The 15,165-nt window shown below is 44.2% G+C and overlaps 1 protein-coding gene across 1 annotated transcript in view; it reads right to left on the minus strand.

The window, feature by feature from the left end:
* The window catches only part of SLC9A6 (solute carrier family 9 member A6), a 91,115-nt gene that overhangs the window by 41,850 nt on the left and 34,100 nt on the right, over positions 1-15,165 (minus strand). Inside the window, exons 7-9 of the mRNA XM_055122177.1 lie at positions 4,889-5,030; positions 1,293-1,398; positions 591-679 (exon numbers count right to left, since the gene is read on the minus strand). Coding sequence (XP_054978152.1) covers positions 591-679; positions 1,293-1,398; positions 4,889-5,030 — 337 coding nt within the window. The remainder of the gene's footprint in view (positions 1-590; positions 680-1,292; positions 1,399-4,888; positions 5,031-15,165) is intronic.

A 15,165-nucleotide genomic window follows, 5' to 3' on the forward strand; every position in this document is an offset into this window, starting at 1 on the left:
CAAAGGAGATCTGAGACTTCACAGAGTTATCTTTTTGCCGGCAGAGTCTGGTAAAAATCAAAACAACAAAACGCAGACACCAGACACACAATAAAGCAATGCAAACAATAGAGTGTGCCTGCAATTCTAGTTATTCCTGTGTGAGCTTCCAGAAAGGTACTTTTAAAAGCTGCTACACAGAGAAAATGAGGAAGCTAATTGACTGACAACACAATTACAGTCCTGAGCTAACCTGCTGATTCATGGATGCCCTAAAAGCCAATACCATTGACCCTTTTAATTTCTACATATCTGGAGTCCAAATAAAAAGAAAATGATGCGAGAAAGCATTGGAGCAGCTCAAATTATTTTTTGTGAGCAAAATAGTTATTCTGTTTTACTATAAAGGAAGGAAGTTCAGGTACAGACGAGAGAGTATAAAGGTTAAGGATGCTTAACTACAATGTGGCCGTGGCCTCTCCAAGCCCTGGTTTAACCCCTGGCACCTCCCGGAGTGATCCCTGAGCACAGGACCAGGTGTAAGCCCCACCACGTATGGCCCCCAACGCCCCCCAAATTCATTCATTTCGAAATGATACCGTTTCTCTTACCTGCTTAGTTCTATGCTGAGACTCCGTGGACAAATTATTGTATGTGTAATGGGCCTGAGTGATGCCACAGAACAAAACTGCAACCACACCTGTGAAGAGAAAGTGTTCCAAATGTACCTCCAGAGCGAATGCCCACATTAATTCTTGGGGTCTTCTTTTATGGGAGTCGATAAAAATGCGAAATGTGAACATTTCTAGCCGTGACTGTCTATGTGAAAAGAAACCGCCCCCACCACCAATCTTTTTCACATTCTCAAGTGACAGCATATGGCCCAACCCTCACCTGTGTTCAAACACTAGTGGGGTGGATCCACTTATAGGGGGGAAAAAAACAAACGACGGGGAAGGAAAGAAACCAAGGGAGTAAGTAAGAAGACGAGAAAGAGAAGTAAAGAGGGAGCAGGCTGCAGGGGCCTCGGGCCCGTCGGTAATGGGGCGGAGACGGATAGCCCGAACCGCAGCGTCACTGACGCAGAACACAGGGGATCCAAACTCCAGTGGCCCAAATGTACAATGTGTGTGTCGAGGGGGCAGGGTGGGGGGAAGCTGGGAACACCGGAGGGAAGTTCACACTGGTGGTGGGATTGGTGCTACGGCGGGATGTCGTCTAAAACTATCAGTAACTGTAAATCACGGTTCTTTAGAAAGAACGTCCAAAAGACTGGCCCCGTGCTTCCTGTCAAAGGGTCCAGGTCCACCTACCCGTGAAGCCCCAGGCCTCTGCCAAGAGGAAAGTGCTCCAGGACATCAAGAAGAACAGGCCGGTCTCCAACAGCTGGAACTCCCGCAATTTGGTGAACTTGGTCACGTGAGACTGTCAAGGCTGCTAACAAGATCTTGGAACAATCCACAGATGTGACTGGGACAAAGAACCGCCTGAGCAAGGCAGCCGGGGGAGTGAGACAAGGGTTGCCTGGCCTCTCGAAACCAGAGGCACAGAGTCGGGAAACTCAGCCGCCCGTCAGGCAAGGCAGGCCCGCCGGGTTAGGACATCCACGCTTGCGGGCCAGCCCAGGCCTCACCAGAAACCACGAAGCCCAGGCCAAATGGGACCGGGCGAGGCACACAAGGTGCCGCTCCTCGATGCATCCACAAAGAGAGCAACTCTGGAATGACGAGCACTTTCTAAGTTATTAAAAATCTGGCGTGCGGCAGGTGACTTCTGGTTTGTTGGATCAACTCTCGCGACTGACCTGTCAGCTTTCCAGGGTAAGGAAGCTAAGACACGGCACGGGCTTCCACTAGTTTCAACGGCATCTCTTGGTTTCTAGGGGAAAGTCTCGGCCACTCTCTAACACACTTCGGTCTGGAAATCTCAACTCACTTCCAGAACTGTGGACTGTAAGCGTCTCACGAGCAGATACACCTCCTACCTCAAGGAACTTGGAATGGGGAAGAGAGAAACATTAGCTACCCTGGCTTTTTTTTTTTTGGTTTTTGGGGTCACACCCGGCGACGCACAGGGGTTACTCCTGGATTTGCACTCAGGAATTACTACTGACGGTGCTGAGGGGACCATATGGGATGCTGGGAATCGAACCCGGGTTGGCTGCGTGCAAGACAAATGCCCTACCCATTGTGCCATCGTTCCAGCCCCTACACTGGCTCTTTTGGAACTTTTACTACCTCTCCCTGCCTCAGTTCACCAACGCAATGTCATAATGCAAGTTTCTTCCAGCCCAAGACGGAGTCAAGCAAACTTGGAGACTTCTGGAAAAAAAAAAAACATTCTGCTTAATGTTAAAATCTTTCAGAAGTTTTAGGAGGCTGGAGAATACAGAGGGTAAGGCGATTGCCTTGCATGTGGCCGGCAAGCACTTGATCCACTATGGCCTGCCAAACAATGCCAGGAGAGGATCCCTGAGCACAGAGTCAAAAGTAAGCCCTGAGCACCGCTGTGTGTGCCCCAGTCCCCTCTCCAAGCCCCACCCCCCAAAAAAAACACGAAAAAGTATAAGAGAAGTTTTAGGGGCTGGAGCAATAGCACAGCGGGTAGGGCGTTTGCCTTGCATGCGGCCGACCCGGGTTCGAATCCCAGCATCCCATATGGTCCTCCGAGCACCACCAGGAGTAATTCCTGAGTGCATGAGCCAGGATGACCCCTGTGCATCGCCGGGTGTGACGCAAAAAGAAAAAGAAAGTTTTAGCTGGAAGCTCTTCAGAGATGATCTACTCCAAATCTTCTTAAATTGGGGGTCAGAGAACTAGTACAGAGCTAAGGCACTTGCCTCGCAAGCAGTTAATGCTGGTCCATCCCTAGCACCATGTATGGTCCCCTAAGCCCTACCAGGAGTGATCCCTGGATGCAGAACCAGGAAGCCCTGAACCCAGCTGGGTGTGGCCTAACCACCACCCCAGCCCCCATTAAACCTGCTTAAATTGTAGGCCTCAACCCCCTATGGGGTCGTGTCACTGAATAGGAGAGTTGCAAAAAATTGTTTTGAATTTCCCTATGATTTATTATCAGTGTCTAACTTGCATGATGATTTTATATACCTATAGGCCCAGTGCTATGAGAAAAGTTCTCGTGCAGGAAGCTGTGATCTTTCTAGGCACTGTGATTTGCAGCACTCTTACTGCGAAGGTACTGTGCACATCACTTTACCGCATTTCAGCACCCAGTTCTCGTCCAGGGTGACCACTTCCCTCTAACATTGTCACAGTGATCATGTCTGCCACAGAGGCAGGCTAGGGGGCGGGAGGGAAACTGGGGATATTGGGGGACACTGGTGAAGGGATTAGTGCTGGAATATGGTACGCTTCATACTCAATCACGAAGAACTCTGTAGCTCTGGTGACTGGATACATTACTTAACAAGTCATCCCGTTGTTCATGGATTTCATGAATTTACTCGAGCAGGCACAAGCCTGAGATTTTAGCAGCCTCTCCTTACTCGTTTCCCCCAATGATTGGAGGCTTTTTCAGGGTCAGGGGAATGAGACGTGTTATTGTTACTGTATTTGGCATATTGAATGCCACAGAGAGTTGGCCAGGCACTTCCTATGCGGGTGGGCAAGAGTATATTTAATTTTAAAGAACAGTGCCAACAAGAAGTCCTTTAAAATTATTAAATAGATTAATTTTTATAATTTAATATTATAAATTTTAAATTTTATTTTAAATAAATGTTTAAAATCATTTGAGCTCCCAACTGTTTCCCAGAGGGGGCAATACTGCCCCCTTGTGGGCAAGGCAGGAGACTCGGATATCACTGGCAGGGATACCTGCTCACTTTAAGAAAAGCCCATCGCCAGGAGAGTGGTGCTAGGTGACTGTTTCCTGAAAAGGGGGCAGTGGGTCAGATTCCTTTGGGAACCTCTGATCTAGTGTCACTCATCTTCCCCTGCTGTCCCCTCCACTGTGTTTCACGGGAGTCCCAGGAGATAAGACTCAATGCTTCTCTATTACAAGTTCCAGGAAGCCTCCTTTATCTCTGAAACCCAGAGCACAGCATCTGGCATCAAGTAATGGTTTATAGGTTGCTGGAGAGATTCCGAAGAGGTTTGGATTCACACTCCAGCATCCCATAAGGTCCCCTGAGTCCGCCAAGAGTGATTCCTGAGTGCAGAGCCAGGAGTAAGCCCTGGACACCACTGGGTGTGGGGAAACAAAAAAGAAGAAGAATGACTTGCCCAAATATTTCTATTAACAAAATAATGCAGCACCAGGACTATGATCTGGATCCTCTAAAATCTCAGTCCTGGGCTCTAGACAAGAAGTTAAAATCAGTGAGAATCAAGATAAACTTTCAGCTACCTTAACCCTGGAACCGTATTTTCTGCAAAAGACATCGTGGTCATACATCTCCTATGTGCCCAGCTGAGCAAAGAGTAGAATGCTGCTGTGCAGAGCTGGAGCACAGAATTCCTAATTGACTCCATTCTCAAAACCTCTCTATCAACTTAGTCAACAACCACCAAATTGAACTCCCATGGGTCACTGCGTCTAATCAGACTTGTAACAAAAGTTTGAGGGCACGGGGCCCTGTGCAAAAGGAGATTCTGTTGATTGCTCACCGGTAAAGAGAGTAGCTCGATGTTCTCACATCAAGTCTTTGATTATAGGGCTAATAATTAATTACAACCCAGAGCATCGCAACCTGCAATGTGGTTTCGGTCCTTCCTTTGTTCTCGCTCTCTCTCCCCTCCATTTTTCTAATGAAAAATGTTTTACTTCAAAAAATAATTATGGCCCACTCCAACTGTGGAACTCATTCCAATTAAGAACACTGAACACAGTGTTCCGTGGCTTTGTTGATGTTATTTATAGAGAAAAGACAGAAATGTTCAAAGGATATTAAAGCCGTCACCACTCCGGTAGCAGCACCCATGGCGAAAGATCCACTGAAGATCCCGAGGAAAATGCCAATAGACTTGAACATGGCTGTGACATCAAAGGTGTGGCTGTTGTCTCCAGCTGGCTGGTACGCCACTATGGAACTAGAAAAGAGATACTGCTTGATCTTGGTGCACCTTTTACTTTCAGAATATCTAATCACACACAAAAAAACCCCTCAAACATCTTATTTACAAAGGCAATCAGAAACCAAGTACAGACATGTCCCAGTGTAGAAAGAACCAGAAAGATGAAATCTGACGTGGGGGTGGGGGTGGGCGTGGGGAGGGGTGGAGGTAGGGGAGAAAAAAAAACAAACTTGAGGGTTTGAATTGGTCAAAATAAGGGCATAAGGTTACCTCCCACCAAGAAAAAAATCAAAAGAAACCCTGCAGTGACTCCAGCCAGCAAGAGAACTAAGCTTTTACTTAAGTGCCAATTTTCGGGAGGTAGAACGTTTGAATGTTCTCTGCAGGAAAGCTGGGCTGGAGTCTTTCCCACCCTTTGCAGAGACATTGTGTTCAACCCTTCTTTTGTGACTCTGCTTAAGAGTTACACATAATGAGTGCTGGAAAGTCCAAACATAGGAATGTGAACAAACTAATGAGCAATTACGCTTATTTCCAACAGAAGATTAAGACTATAAAGAACACTGTTCAATACGTTTGGCTTTTCCTATGGTGGGGAGGGGAGGGGGAGATAAGTGAAGTGCCCTTTCAATTTTCAGAACACCAGAATGGGTCGGACGCCGAACATCTATTCATCCAGTGAAATGGACTTCTAGATGAAAAGGACATAAAAAGCTTTGAAAAGAATTAGAATCCACTCAACAGTTCATTTAGGGCACCCAGCTGGCGCGGAAGGAAAGTCACTCTGCGAGCAGCCAGAAGAGGTGAATGCAAGAGACACTGGACATCTGGAACTAAGTGTCCAAACCTGGTTGAAAAATTCTTCCTTTAAAACAGACACACACACACACACACACACACACATACACATACACCTCTTTAAGAAAACAGGAATAGCTAAAAAAAACTGTCGTTGCCAGGAGGTCCTGAATACAAAGCATGTCAAAGTGAAAGAGCAGAAGAAACACATTGCTCATTAAATAATGAATTCTCCCGTGGTTAGTGAAATGTTTTGGAGTGTTAGGGATAGGCTAGTTACACCATGGACATGTTATATTCTCTTACATTCTGGTGAAGTTAAAGAAACCAAAAGATCTAAGATGAAACTAAAATTTCCCAAGTTTAGTGTGTTTTTAGGTACTATGAAAATTTCTTATATATATGATATATGGATATATATCATATATATAAGAAGTATGCTTACCTCTCGGAGAGCCCAGCAAGCTACCGAGAGTATCCCGCCCGCATGGCAGAGCCTAGCAAGCTACCCGTGGCATATTGGATATGCCAAAAACAGTAATAACAGGTCTCATTCCCCTGACCCTGAAAGAGCCTCCAGTCGTTGGGAAAGACGAGTAAGGAGAGGCTGCTAAAATCTCAGGGCTGAGTGAAATAGAGACGTTACTGGTACCCACTCGAATAAATTGACAAACAACGGGATAACAGTGATACAGTGATACAGTGATGAGAATTTCTTGAAGACCCATGACTTAAGTACACACAAACAGGATTTGACCAGAATCTGCTTGAGCAGAAATTTAAGCAAATTAAAAATGGAGAAAACCTATCCTAAACTCCTTTATCTCAATGTATAAAGTCTAAACATAAACACTGGATTTTTATAGCATTTATACCATTTTTATTGTGTAGACACACAAATAAAAATTAATACTTTGCATAGTAACCCAATATATGAGTTCAAGTTCATCTTACAAAATGGAAGTTATCATACTCCCTACTAAGTTCAACTATTCAAATTTGTGCTTCTCTCTAAATTCGACCTGAAGAAAGGATAGGAGGATCAATTTTGGTTTTTTCCATGCCTCGAAGATGCACTGGAGCCAAATCAGAGAACATGAAGCAGATCCAGAGGCGATAAACAGTGGTGGCTACCAGAATGATCATGAATCTTACCAAAGGGTTAAGAAAGCAGTGGAAATTTGAGAAAATACAGAAAAGCTGCAAGCGCTATCCTCACAACCTGATCATATTAAAACGGGAAATTTCTGGGGCCAGAATGATAGCATAGTGGAGAAGGTGTTTGCCTTCCATGCAGACAACCTGGGTTTGATCCCTGGCATCCCATAGGGTCCCTGAGCACCACCAGGAGTCATTCCTGAGTGCAGGGCCAGGAGTAACGCCTGAGCATCGCTGAGTGTGACCCCAAAAGAAAAAGCAACCCAAACAGGAAATTTCTGGTTCTGAGGGCTTGAAACTTGAGGGTTTGAAAGGCTCATTCTCAGCATAACAACAGCTGGTACTTTACTGCTGCCATCTTGAGAAAGTTTCCACTTGCTGGGGAAACAGAGGCATCCTCTGGATGCTCAGTGTGTCCATTTCTCAACTGAATGCGAAGGGGACTGATTCATTTGGATGACTCAGAGTGGCATCAATATCGTCACCAAGGGGCTCTCATAGTGGACAGCCCACAACACATGAAAAATGTCCTAGAACGTACAAGTAGCAGGTGAGAAGCACAAAAAAACAGGACATCTGAGCAGCTCAATAATTAGGTGAAACCGACCGTTAAAAACTTCCCAAAAAAGGGGGCTTGGAGCGAGAGCAGTGGGTAGGGCATTTGCCTTGCACACGGCCGACATGGGTTCAATTCCCATCATCCCATATGGACCCCTGAGCACCGCCAGGAGTAATTCCTGAGTGCATGAGCCAGGAGTAACCCCTGTGCAATGCTGGATGTTACCTAAAAAGCAAAAAAAAAAAAAAAAACCACTTCCAAAAACGCATCCTAATTTACTAAGGATCAGGGCCTCAGGTCATTAATGGAGGGACACTGATATCATAGTTTAAGGTTTTATTATTTTTCTCATTCTTGGTGCTAAATATAATTATGTATCATAAATTCAAAGTTTTCTTCCCTAAAGAACAAGTTATTTGCAAATATTTTTAAAACTCCTGTATGATTACACAGTTTGAAAAGTTACATTTGAAAGAAGTGTGTTTTACATGTAAGGAATGTTTACTGTTTTTTCAAATCACTGTAAAACCATTGTTACTCTTTCAGCTTATGTGGGTTGATGATTAATACATCTTATTATAAATATTAGGGATTCATTGAAGGATAAGTTTCATTTCCAGAAACTGTGATATATGCTTGAAGGAGTGAAGTTTTTTTTTTAAATGCTTAAACATTTACTTTCTCAGAAGTAAGTTCATTCACAAGTCATGATCCAGAGAGTCATATCTCAAAAGAAAACAAGTTACAAGTTGCAGAGATTCTTCCAGACTCCATCCAAGGGTGAGTGTTGAGGGCACCCTGAAGGCGAGGAGGAGGGGTGAGTCCAGCCCCCACCCAAAGAGAGCCCTGGCAGCCGAAAACCTCCACACCCCCTAATTGCCACCATGCTCCCCGCCACACGCCACTGCTCGGATAAGCCTCATCTAGAAATTAATCTGTTGAAAAACTCAGGTATGCAGATTTTGTGACTGAAATCTCCAGGCTTTCATGGAATTAGGGATGGGCTACTTCCCTGCATCTCCCTGTACTTCCAGGAGTCCCAGTACTCACACACACACCCAAAAACAGCCACCCAGTCAAAAATTTAACTCCAGCTGTATTACCCCATTAAAAATTTTGTACCGGGGCTGGAGCAATAGCACAGCAGGTAGGGTGTTTACCTTGCACGTGGTCAACCCAGGTTCGATTCCCAGCATCCCATATGGTACCCCGAGCACTGTCAGGAGTAATTCCTGAGATGCAGAGCTAGGAGTAACCCCTGAGCATCGCCAGGTGTGACCCAAAAAGCAAAAAAAAAATTGTACTTCCTGGAGCATAACTACAACACTGATAAACCAGGAGTAGCACATAAGACTGGATGGGATGTAATGTAAAAGGCAACCAATCTTGGTTAACAAAATATAAGCACAGAGGTTTAACCTGTGACAACACCTATAGGCTTAATGGCTTAAAGTAATTCTTTATGGACTTACTGGCTCCATGGTGAGCTATACCAACCTTCACTAACTTTCTTCTAAGGAAACATGTTTTGATCATTCTGTTAGCAAATTATTGATAATAAGCAATATAAGATAAATTATTGAGCGCCTGCTATGAGGACATGCTTAAGTGTTGGTTGGGAAAATTGGAGAGAATGGTGGAGGGAAGGTACAGTGGTGGTGGGACTGGTGTTGGAATACTGAATGCCTGTAAAAAAATAGTATGAACAACTTTGTAAACCCCAGTATTTAAAAAATTTTTAATTACACTCTTTTACTGTTGGTAGGAATACCAATTGATCCAGCCTTTCTGGAAAACAATATGGACAGTCCTTCAAAAACTAAAAATTAGGCTTCCATATGACCCTGCAATACCACTTCTGGGAATATATACCAAGGATGTAAAAAAGCACAGTAGAGATGACATCTGTACCTGTATGTTCATTGCAGCACTGTTCACAATAGCCAAAATCTGGAAACAACCCAAGTGCCCTAGAACAGATGACTGGTTAAAGAAACTTTGGTACATGTACACAATGGAATACTATGCAGCTGTTAGGAGAGATGAAGACACAAAATTTGCTTATAAATGGATAGATATGGAGAGTATCATACTAAGTGAAATGAGTCAGAAAGAGAGGGACAGACATAGAAGGACTGCACTCATTGGTGGAGTATAGAAGATTATCACATGAGGCTGACACCCAAGGACAATAGATACAAGGACCAGGAGGATTGCTCCATAGCTGGAAGCCCTCTTCATGAGTGGAGGGAAGAAAGCAGATGGAATAGAGAAGGAATCACTAAGAAAATGATGGCAGGAGGAACCAGTTGGGATAGGAGATGTGTGCCAAAAGTAGATAATGGACCAAACGTGATGGCCTATCAGTGTTTGCATTGCAATCCATAATGCCCAAAAGTAGAGGAAGAGTACGGGGAATATTGTCTGCCATGGAGGCAGGGGGGTGGGGAAGGGGAGGTATACTGGGGATATTGGTGGTGGGGAATGTGAACTGGTGAAGGGATGGTTGTTTGATCATTGTGTGATAGTAACCCAAACATGAAAGCTTGTAACTATCTCACAGTGATTCAATATTTTTTTAATTTTAATTAAAAAATAAAATTAGGAAAAAACAAGAACAAAAATGTGTGAATCTGTAACTGTCCCCTCACTGTGACTCACTAATTAAAAATAAATTTAAAAAAAAGTTAAAAATTACTTTGTTTTAAAATTTTTACTCTTAAAGTAACATGAAACACTATGTCTAAAATTCAACTAGAAAAAGGATTTTTTAAAAAAATTTTTGTGAGGGCTGGAGTGATAGCACAGTGGGTAGGGCGTTTGCCTTGCACACGGCCGACCCGGGTTCGATCCCCGGCATCCCATATGGTCCCCCAAGCACTGCCAGGAGCAATTCCTGAGTGCAAAGCCAGGAGTAACCCCTGAGCATCGCTGGGTGTGACCCAAAAAGCAAAAAAAAAAATTTGTGAAATAAAATTATTTAGTTTAGAAAAATAAAAGGAGAGCCACTAAGGTGAGGGGAAGGAGGAGAAAGTATACATACCCTTGTCATAGTTTGTGGGCAGCAGAGAATATACCTAAAATTTCTTTATTTTAATAAGTCTAGCACTAACATTTATTTCTAGAAATAACATCGAGAAATTTCTGAGACCCATCTAAATGTGAAATTTTAACAGTTATATGTAAATGTTCACAGTGACTAGTTGGGCGCCAGCATATTTAACATTGCTTTAATAAACACATAACGCCCACGACTACACTTGACTACACTGCCATCCCACCGACACTCTGGACCCCACCACCATGAGAGAGGCTTAACCACACTGCAACATACTGCACCCGGCTCATGTGCAAAGCACTGTCACCAACATGAGGGACTCCAAGAGCACATACGTAAGAGAGAAGACACAACTCTGTGTATGTGTGCTTGAGGGGGAAGGGAGAGAGGAAAGGACGGGAAGGGGAGCTTAAAAAGACAGTCATTTCTCAAGAAAAAATAAAGCTGCTTGGGGCTAGAGCGATAGCACAGAGGGTAGGGCATTTGCCTGGCACGCAGCTGACCCGGGTTCGATTCCCAGCATCCCATAGGGGCCCCCGAGCACTGCCAGGAGTGATTCCTGAGTGCAGAGTTAGGCGTAATCCCTGAGCATCATTGGGTGTGACCCAAAAAGCAAAAAAAAAAGCTGCTAGCTAAAGAACAGACATTGTTATGACAACCTCCTTTTGCCTGATGACTTATAACTGTTTTCAAAACACTGGCTGAAATAAAACACCCATGCCATGCTTTCTGGAATGGCTTTTGCTAGTCCATGTAAATTTAATAGTCACACTAATCATTATCTGATTTTTTTAATTCCTAAATTGTACTAGGGGCTGGAGCGATAGCACAGGGGAGAGGGCGTTTGCCTTGCACACAGCCAACCTGGGTTCGATTCCTCTGTCCCTCTCGGAGAGCCCAGCAAGCTACCGAGAGTATCCCGCCTGACGGCAGAGCCTGGCAAGCTACCCATGGTGTATTTGATATGCCAAAAACAGTAACAACAAGTCTCACAATGGAGACATTACTGGTGCCCGCTCAAGCAAATCAATGAGCAACGAGATGACAGTGATACAGTGAAACTGTACAAGAATATATGACATTGAGCTAAGAACAATTGAGATTTTTTTGCTATTTATTTTTATGCTGTTTTTTTAGGTCAAACTCTTACCTGTGGATTGAAATCTTAATTTATCTTTTGCATATCCCCCACCATTTTATCTTGAGGCAACATTTTTACATTTTGATAATTGTTTTGTTAAAAAAGTTGAAACAGAACATACAATTTAAAGGGGGCAGTAATCACCCATTATTTCGCTAATCTTCTGTGGTGCTCTCCCTAATTTTGGTCAGATGTATGCTATTTCAGCTGTAGTGAGGTTTTGTTGTTTGTTTGCCATGATTGAACTCAGGACCTCACACATGAAGGAAAAGTACATTACCCCTAAGCCAAATCCCTGGCCCTTATTCCATGGCTGTAAATTTTGCTTCTTCAAATAATGACAGGAGAATTATCAGTCTTAGGCCAAGGATGCAGGTTAGTGTTCGAGCATTTGTTTTGCATGTGTAAAGTCCTAGTTTTGTCCCCAGTTCTACTGCAGCACTGTAGCACTGTTGTCCCGTTGGTCATCGATTTGTTCATGCAGGCACCAGTAACATCTCCATTGTGAGACTTGTTATGTTTTTGGCATATCGAATACGCCACGGAAGCTTGCCAGGCTCTGCCATGCGGGAGGGATACACTCTCGGTAGCTTGCCGGGCTCTCTGAGATGGACAGAGGAATCAAACCCGGGTCAGCTGTGTGCAAGGCAAACACCCTACCTGCTGTGCTATCGCTCCAGTCCCCTCAGCACTAGCAAGAATCCATAATTATTAATGACAAAATAAAAAACACAAAATAGTAGGTGGTATCAATTTTCATGTTAACAATGTATGAGTGATGTAGTTTCATGACACCAGTTTCTCCATCACAGTATTACTTGTATTCAGGGCCAGATAATTATTTGTTGTTGTTGGGTGCTATAAAACTATTGAGTAGCATCCTTGACCTTTACCATATGCCAGTATCTATCTTCTCTCACTCGCGACAACCAAAATATCCCCAGATGTTGGCAGATGCGCTTTGAGGAGACAAAACTGCAGAACGACTACACTCTCCAAGCCAGGAGTAGTCCCTGAGCATCACCAGGTATCACCCCCAAACCCAAGCCAAGAGATGCACTTTACCATTACCAGTAGCTAACTTCATTAACAACTTAAAAGTTTTCTTTGTGGTGCTGGGGATCAAAGCCAGCACCTCAAACATACAATCACTGAGCTATATCCTCAGCCTTATCAAATGTTCCTTGTGAACTAAAGAGGTAAGAAGGGCCACTTTTGAGGCCGGAGAGACAGCTCAAAGGAGTGCATACATGAGCAAGCAGTAAGCCTGAGTTTCGTCCCTGCTACCCTATGGTCCCCCAAGCACCACCAGAAATGAATCCTGAGCATGGGTACATCCCGAGTACAGCCAAGAAAGGATCTCAGGTAGATCCAAAGATCCTGTGGCCCCAAAACAAAACCTAAAACGTGTCTGTACCAGTTCTTAGAAAACAATTTGTCTGCTGTGTTTGGGTTTCTCTGTTCATGGGCCACACCCAGCTGGCTCCAGGATTTTTCCTAGTGCTACTTGGGATTGATCCCAGGTCAGCTGCATGCAAGTTAAGTGCCTTACCTGCTGTGTTATCTCCTGGCCCTGCTGTCAGCTTGCTGATTCACTGTACTTCCTGTTTTATACAATGTGGATGACCCTAACGATATAGTTTGAGTGTGAATGTGCAGCTGTGGGTATTATGGCCATATAGCACAGTATTATGCAACTTGGACTATGCAACTGTACATATCACACACACAAATTTCTACTTCAGTATACAGAGATCAACCAGCAAAGAATGCGGAAATCAGTTTTACTTCACCTTTACCAGATTAAAGTGCTGACATTAACAAAGAAAAAGACTGCTGATCTAGCTCAATAAAACACTTGCAACACCCATAACACCCAAAAGAAGAGACAGAGAGTAAAAAGGAATGTGCCTGCCACAGAGGTGGGGGGTTGGGTGGGGGTGGCGGGAGGGATACTGGGACCATTGGTGGTGGAGAATGGGCACTGGCGGAGGGATGGGTACTTGACCATTGTATGACTGAAATGTAATCACGAAAGTGTGTAAGTCTGTAATTCTACCTCACGGTGTTTCATTAAAAAACTTAAAAAAAAAACACTTGCAACATAAATTTTAAAAGGGGTTCCGTTCCCTTTGCCAAACAGAACTCCTTTATAAACAGGTCTCCTGTTTTATACAAGGCTACTGATATAGAACATACACATCAGATCATCAACTAACAGAACTCAACACAACGTCAATTATTTCTATCTAACACACTGTTAAAGGCAGATGGAGGATGCTAATAAATGTATCACTAAGCACCCAAGCTGGTAACTTCCCACGATCAGCAACACCACCGGTTTTCCTTCAGCAGGAACTCATTGGCCCAACGCCATTAAGACACTTAACAAGTTTTCAGATATAATACTCTCAGAAACAGTTCTTCATCAGCACCCGACACTATGTAATGGGTTAAAACTGCTGACACAGTGCAAAAGGCTGTGCACACACTTTGCACACAAGAGCCCTAGGTTGGATCCCTGGCAGCGCCTGATGCCCTGAGCACCGCTGGCAACAAGCTTGAGCACGAAACAGGGTAGGCCCTGAGCACTGTCAGGTGATAGTTGGAAATGATCACTCCGGGCAAGAACTGAGTGTTGAAAAGAGGGAAAGTGATATGCATGATACCCTTTCAGTAACAGCATTGCAAACCACGGAGGCTAAAAGGAGATGATAGAGACGGTGGTACAGGGGAGGGAGAGAGGGAGAGAGAAGAAAAGTGTCTGCCATTAAGGCAGGCTGTGAGGTGAGCTGGGGACACTGGTGGTAGGAAATGTGCACTGGTGAAAGGATGGACGCTGGAACACTGTATGACTGAAACAATTATAAACAACTTTATAATTACATATCTCATGGTAGTTAAAATGGAGGAGGGTTCATTATGACGACAAAGTTGGGGAGGATCACTCTGGACAAGAACTGAGTGTTGAAAGTAGGTAAAGGGATATACATGTCAACCCTTCCGCATCTGTATTGCAAACCAAAATGCTTAGAGAGAGAGATAGAGAGAGAGAGAGAGAAGAGAGAGGTGTGTGTCATAAGGGCAGGCTGTGGTGGGGGGTGGCCTTTGGGGGGAATGGTGGAAGGGAAATTAGGGACGTTGGTGCTGGCAAATTACACTGGTGGAGGGATGGGTGTTGGAACATTGTATGACTGAAACTCAATCATGGACAGTTTTGTACTGCTCTATCTCATGGTAATCCAATAAAATAAAAAATATTAATTTTTTAATTGAATCTACCATGAAGTACAGATGGTGTCTCTTCTGTGTGTTTAAAAAATAATTTTTTGGGGCTGGAGAGATAGCACAGCGGGTAGGGCGTTTGCCTTGCACGCGGCCGACCCGGGTTCAAATCCCAGCATCCCATATGGTCCCCTGAGCACGGCCAGGGGTA

The sequence above is a fragment of the Sorex araneus genome, chromosome X, assembly GCF_027595985.1.
Source record: "Sorex araneus isolate mSorAra2 chromosome X, mSorAra2.pri, whole genome shotgun sequence".
NCBI lineage: Eukaryota > Metazoa > Chordata > Mammalia > Eulipotyphla > Soricidae > Sorex > Sorex araneus.